The following is a 7,088-nucleotide window of genomic DNA, read 5'->3' on the forward strand; positions in this document are numbered from 1 at the left end:
CTTTCATTATTTGAGGACTTATTTCGACTATGAAGTACTCAAATGAATCAGCTCACCCTCGACTGTAACAAAATACTGCTTGGTGACTTGTGACAGACAGGGTTTTAACCTCTGACAGCTAGATTCATTGTGGAGCAAGAGCCAATCATAGATCCTGACGACACTTGTCTCATCTGAGTCGGAATATAAAAAGCCACTTGGAATACAGTATACAAGATTCACTGGTGTGGCAAGTTGTCTCTCTGACTGTACATGCATTAAGATTTTGCTTGGCATTACTCAAAAGCAAAAGAAAAGAAAAAGGAAGAAAAAAGAACCAGGAAAAAAAAGATTGTGCTGAGTTAAATCATGCAAAAGCTTCAAATCTATGTTTCTATTTACCTGTTCATGCTGATTGTTGCTGGTCCCGTGGATCTAAATGAGAACAGTGAACAAAAAGAAAATGTGGAAAAAGAGGCTCTGTGTAATGCATGTACTTGGAGACAAAACACTAAATATTCACGGATAGAAGCCATAAAAATTCAAATCCTCAGTAAACTTCGCTTGGAAACAGCTCCTAACATCAGCAAAGATGCCATAAGACAACTTTTACCCAAAGCTCCTCCACTCCGGGAACTGATTGATCAGTACGATGTCCAGAGGGATGACAGCAGTGATGGTTCTTTGGAAGATGATGATTATCACGCAACAACAGAAACAATCATTACTATGCCTACAGAGTGTAAGTAGTTCTGTTAGTGTATAGCAACAGTTCTGCTGACTGTTCTAGTGTTTATGAGAAACAGATCTATTTTCAGGCTCTTTTAACAAGCTGTTGGCGTCTATGTAAGTGGGAGAGAAAAGAGGGTTGTTTTTGTTTTTTTTGAGATTTCCTAAGAAATACATTGTGATTGAAAGCTGCTGTATTAAGTGTTTCCTTATAGAACTAAAGGGCTGAAAATTAAGTACTTACACAGCATTAATGTTCAGTTTAGTATGGAAAATATAGAATGCTTATGTTTTCACTGTCTACTTTTTCTGAGGCAAGGACTGGGAGACACTACAGCAAAGTTAAAAGCTTACATGAAATTTTGTAATTGCTTTGGATTGTTTAAAATATGCATTTAGAAAAAGTTCTTTTATAAATAAGAAGACATTCCTTTAAGCTACTTTGAGCACTGCTGCTTACCTACAGTGGTTTCTGTTGTTTAAATCTATCTTCCACAGTTTTGTATATTGCTCACCAATTAAATAACTGTGAAAACGATTCCACTGAACAGTAAGAAAAAAGTTATATTTAATGTATTAGTCAAGGCAATGATGAAGCAAAGATACCATAATGATAATCATGAGCTAAATATCAGAAAAAACTCTAGGAAATAGACAGTTTAATCAGGTTGCATATGGCTTATAAAGTCCTACTTGGACCTCAGTTATGAGCCTCTTATTGAGAGCAGCCTGTCTGCGTATTTCCAAGCAGTTACATTGCTTAGTAACCTCTCAAAATATTTTATTCTTCATGCAAGAGAGCACTGACACCTATCTTCTCTCTAACAATATTGTTTCTGAAAGATAATATAGTTCATCTATCTTTTCAGTCAGCTTAGAAAGAATACTTTCTCAGGAAAGGAAGAGAGGTATCTTGTCAGAGTAAGCATGATAAGGAAGATTTTTGTTCCTTCCATCAGGAATCTTGCTTTTATACAGTGCTTTATTCACTTTAAATTAGACTTGAAAGTGTTTCAAAATAGTTTCCTCTATTAATAATCAAGTTACCATTCAAAAGTATTTTTTTACTTGATCTACCATCAAATAGTCCTATCTCAAATTTTTTAAGCAAAAGGAAATTCTTAGTGCTTGTGCTAACCATGACAGGCTAATCCTAAGGATAATACTTTCTAGCTTTGGAAATGACTTGAATTAAATAAGTTTTTGTGTTAATTATCTGCCTCATTTTGTTCCTTTGAAAGGCTAATCTTGAGCCAAAATATAACAGATGAACTATATTTTCTGCTCATTCCTGAGGCTCAGTAAGTTGCTCAGTGTGTCTTGTCCCCAGGTAATTCAGGCCTGGGGGAAGGGTTTCTTCATCCAGACTGATTGGTACAGCTGCTCAGTAAGTGTAACTACTCAGATTCCCAAAGAATTCTAAGTGGATGTTCCTTCACAGTGTCTCTTGTTCTCTCTAATCATCATCATTTTAAAATTTCATCTACTGTTCATTCCTTCCCCAAACAGCTTTTAGTTCACAATTGTCTGGAAAGGGAACTCCTTAAAAACAGCTGAAAACACATAAATCCAAGGAAGTCTAAAAAGCTGGAGTAATTATTTTGGCATTTTTTTCTGAGTCATGAATGAAGTTCTACATTATATTTCATGCATACATGCATACATTTTCCCAAATGAAAAAAATGCTCAATTATTATTATTGAGGGATTTTATTCCTATTTTCATGAGAAATAATTTCAATAACTCTTCCTTATTTATTTGTAGCTGATTTTCTAATGCAAGTGGATGGAAAGCCCAAATGTTGCTTCTTTAAGTTTAGCTCTAAAATACAATATAATAAAGTAGTAAAGGCCCAACTCTGGATCTATCTGAGGCCCGTGAAGACTCCTACAACAGTGTTTGTGCAAATCCTGAGACTCATCAAACCCATGAAAGATGGTACAAGGTATACTGGAATCCGATCTCTGAAACTTGACATGAACCCAGGCACTGGTATTTGGCAGAGCATTGATGTGAAGACAGTGTTGCAAAATTGGCTCAAACAACCTGAATCCAACTTAGGCATTGAAATAAAAGCTTTAGATGAGAATGGCTATGATCTTGCTGTAACCTTCCCAGGACCAGGAGAGGATGGGCTGGTAAGTGATAACTGAAAATAACATATTAACAACCTAGTTAGGATTTTATTCATAAAATGAATGAATAATAGTGGGACATAAATACCAATTTCCCATGCTCATAAACCAGAGAAAAGTATTTTACCCTGTTGGTAGTCCTGTACCCAATAAAAAGTGGGTGTCCAATTTCATATCCCATGAAATATTCCCATTACTCTTACTTTGCATGAAGGTTTAATACAATTATATCATGGTTCTTAATTTCATAAAGAGTTCTTCTGAGCTTAGAATGAAGTATAAAGTACTTTTCATTGATATGATACATAGTTATATGGACTAAAATATAAAGTCTGCATAGCAGATTCTAGTATATGTACCTGACAAACCAAAACTTTTCTCTCCCATTTTTCCCCTAAATGTGCTAAAAACTTTGGCATTGCATAAATCAGAAAAAATAAATGAAAATGTTTTACTTACAGAAATTAACTATGCATATGTATAGACATATTTTATTGAAAAGGTTTCATATAAGGTCCTCCTATTCAATATACTACTTCCAAGATAATGATGTGATGAATTGATTCATGTATAGTTTACTTTGTTGAATACTCCTAATAAAATTATAGTTTCATTTATTAACTTACTTTTGACCTGGTTAGATTTCTTGTGTAATAGTTTATTTAGTGAATTCTGATTGATTTATATAACATCAAGCCAAGGATATAACAAATACCTAATTAGTAAATCTCATCTGCTATAAGTTAAAAATATATACTTTAAAAGACTATATAATTTTCAAAATGATCTATTGAAACTTTTAACTTTCCCATGAGAAACAACCAGGTCTATTTTAATTTTGATTTAAAAACTACTACCAATTATTTGAGAAAATATTCTTCTTATAGGTATTTTAATTGTCAAAGTTGCAAATTTAGCAAGCTTTTATTATTAAGCAGGTGGTTAATAAGACATATTCTCTAGACTTTTCCTTGTACAAGGAAAGTCTCAAATGCCTGGAAAGACTGAGCCAATACCAAGGTTGAGAAACTACTCTTTGAATATCTGAAAAGAAATAATTTTAAGTAAAGGAAAAGAGAATAGATATATCACCATCTCTTTTTGTGAATCTGTCCTCTTTCTTAGGGGTTTTACTTTTTATATTAGTATAGGAACAGCTAGAGCTTCCTTTATCACCCTACCTTCCTTTTGCCCATTTCAATCCATATGCTGTGCAGAGGTAGCTATTTTGCTCTGGTTTTTATTCTCTAAGTTCCCTGAGGAAAGACCTAGGGAAGAGGATGGGAGAGGCCACCTATTCCTCCTATACTCACCAGACCTATGTACAGAAAGGGAGAGTACACGTGCTTAAGGGTGATTTAGGAGGATGCTCACTTCTTCCCTCCCTTCTTCACTCTCCCTTTCTCCCCTCTCTTTCTTCCCAGACATATTTCCAAGACATCTCCTATGCTCCAGAATATCTGATAATCGCTGGGAAGGTGGCTCAGTGGTAGAGCGTTTGCCTTGCATGCCTGAGGCCCTGGGTTCAATTCCTCAGCACCACATAAGCAAAAAGAAAAAAGCCAGAAGTGGCGCTGTGGCTCAAGTGGTAGAGTGCTAGCCTTGAGCTGAAGAGCTGAGGGACAGCGCCCAGGCCCAGAGTTCAGGCCCCACGACTGGACCCCCCCCCCAAAATAAATAAATAATAAAATAAAATAGTATTTGAACAGAATATTTGATAATCAAACAAAACAAAAATGGAAAAGATATAGAACCTAGATGTAGTGATTCACACCTATCATACAAACTACTTTGGAGGTAGAGATCAGTATGACTGAGGTTCAGTGCCAGCCTGGGTACAATTAGGAAAATTCTACATAACCAACAAGTCAGGTGTGGGTCATACACTGGTGATCCCAGCTATGTAGGAAGCATAGGTCAGAGTGCAAGGCAAGACCCAGGTAAAATGCAAGGACTTACTTGAAAAGTAACGAAGGCAGAAAGGGCTGAAAACATGTCTAAAGAACTAGAGTACCTGGTGAGCAAATGTAAGGCCCTGACTTCAAATGCAGTACTGTCAAGATGAAAGTAAAATAAACAAAAATACATAGAACAATTTGATCTGAGGGAAATGTGTATTGCTGTATATTTCTTTATACTGTGTAAGAGGAAAATCAAGCCCAATGTAGATTAAGATCCTTAAGAGTGTGAAAAGTAAATTTGGTTTATGAATGATGGGTTTCTTCTAATAATGACTTCTTTTAGATAGAAACGTGTTTCAGTCTCTCTTTCTAATTCTAATTGTTCTTTTCATGCAGAATCCCTTTTTAGAAGTCAAAGTAACAGACACACCAAAAAGATCCAGAAGAGATTTTGGCCTTGACTGTGATGAGCACTCAACAGAATCGCGATGCTGTCGTTACCCTCTAACTGTGGATTTTGAAGCTTTTGGATGGGATTGGATTATTGCACCCAAAAGATACAAGGCTAATTACTGCTCTGGAGAGTGTGAATTTGTATTTTTACAAAAATATCCTCATACTCATCTTGTACACCAAGCAAACCCCAGAGGTTCAGCAGGCCCTTGCTGTACACCTACAAAAATGTCACCCATTAATATGCTATATTTTAATGGCAAAGAACAAATAATATATGGGAAAATTCCAGCCATGGTGGTAGACCGCTGTGGATGCTCATGAGATTTACATTAGTTCATAGCTCCCTTAAACATGGAAGGTTTTCCCCTCAACAATTTTGAAACTGTGAAATTATGTACCACAGGCTATAGGCCTTGAGTATGCTCTAGTCACTTAAGCACAAGTTACAGTATATGAACTAAAGAGAGAATATATGCAATGGTTGGCATTTAACCATCAAAACAAATCATATAACGGGAAGTTTTATGATTTCCAGTGTTTTTGAACTAGGAGGAGATCAAATTGTACTATGTATTACAACTACAACATAGGCAAGGAAACAAAGCAATTCTCCTTCTGTTCTGATGAATTAGAGGAGTTTGCTTTAAAGTCTAATTCTTTACAGTTTTGCTTAATATTTACAGAAAAGAATCTATATATAATATTGGTAAAAATGGAGGGTTGTTATTTACCATCTTTTGAAACATTCTTATACACTTGAATTTATATTGTATGATAGCATACTTGGTAAGATAAAAATTCCACAAAAGTAGGGATGGTACAACATGTGCAAGTTTCCATTCTTATTGTGATTGGACATATTAACAATCCATGCCAATGGTGCTAATACAATAGACTGATGTTATCAGGCTTATCAAACAAAACACATTCAGCTAAATAATAAGTTTCTCCCTTCTTCAGGTGCATTTTCATCACCTCCAAATGGAGAATGGATTTTCTTTAATGAAAGAGGCATCATGTTTTCACAAATCAACTTTCAATTCTGTAGCATATTGGGAGAAACTGCAGTATCTTAAAAGGCAGCCAAATAGTATTCATTTTTATCTAAAATCTCAAAACTACAACCTGCCTTTGCAACATTGCAGTTTTGTGGTAAAATAATGAAAAATGACTAATTCTATCAATATTGTATAAAGACTTTGAAATAACTGCATTTATATAATATGTATACAATATTGTTTTGTAAATAGGTGTCTCCTTTTTTATTTACTTTGGTATATTTTTACACTAAAGATATTTCAAATTAAGTATGAAGGCACAAGGACATGTCATGCATCACAAAAGAGCAACTGCTTATATTTCTGAGAAAATTAGCAGATTAAACAGTGTAAAACTCCACATGTTAATGGTTAGATGGTTATATTACAATCATTTTATATTTTTTTACATTATTAACATTCACTTCTGGATTCACGGTGGCTATACAATGTGAATGTGAAATTTCAATGGTTTACTGTCATTGTACTCCAATCTTAACGTTCCATTATTGTATTAGTTATGAATATTACTAAGCATACCAAAATGATTAACTCCATTATCTGAAATGACAAATAAACACATCTCAATAAAAAATGTTATTTTATGTTATAATTTGATAATGAATATATTTCTGCATTTATTTACTTTTATTTTGTAAATTGGGATTTTGTTAATCATTGTACTTACACTAAGTGAAATTATTTCCTACATCTATTGTGTAGAAACAATATAAATTATATTAAAGTGTTTTCACATTTTTTGAAAGACATAACAGTCTATGTTCTAATGATTAGTTGTGGGTTTCTAAATTTTGCTTTATTATAAAAGTCTAATGATTTAGCAGAAGAGG

The 7,088-nt window shown here is 34.3% G+C and overlaps 1 protein-coding gene across 1 annotated transcript; it reads left to right on the forward strand.

Annotated features, from left to right (window-relative positions):
* The first annotated feature begins 236 nt into the window (after nt 1-236).
* Mstn (myostatin) lies at nt 237-6,273 on the forward strand. Its single transcript, XM_042688384.1, has 3 exons — nt 237-721; nt 2,473-2,846; nt 5,141-6,273. Exons 1-3 carry the CDS (start codon nt 349-351, stop codon nt 5,519-5,521), a joined length of 1,128 nt encoding a protein of 375 aa, XP_042544318.1. The 5' UTR covers nt 237-348; the 3' UTR covers nt 5,522-6,273.
* Nucleotides 6,274-7,088: the final 815 nt, after the last annotated feature.

The sequence above is a fragment of the Dipodomys spectabilis genome, unplaced genomic scaffold, assembly GCF_019054845.1.
Source record: "Dipodomys spectabilis isolate Male_0828 unplaced genomic scaffold, ASM1905484v1 ptg000115l, whole genome shotgun sequence".
Taxonomy (NCBI): domain Eukaryota; kingdom Metazoa; phylum Chordata; class Mammalia; order Rodentia; family Heteromyidae; genus Dipodomys; species Dipodomys spectabilis.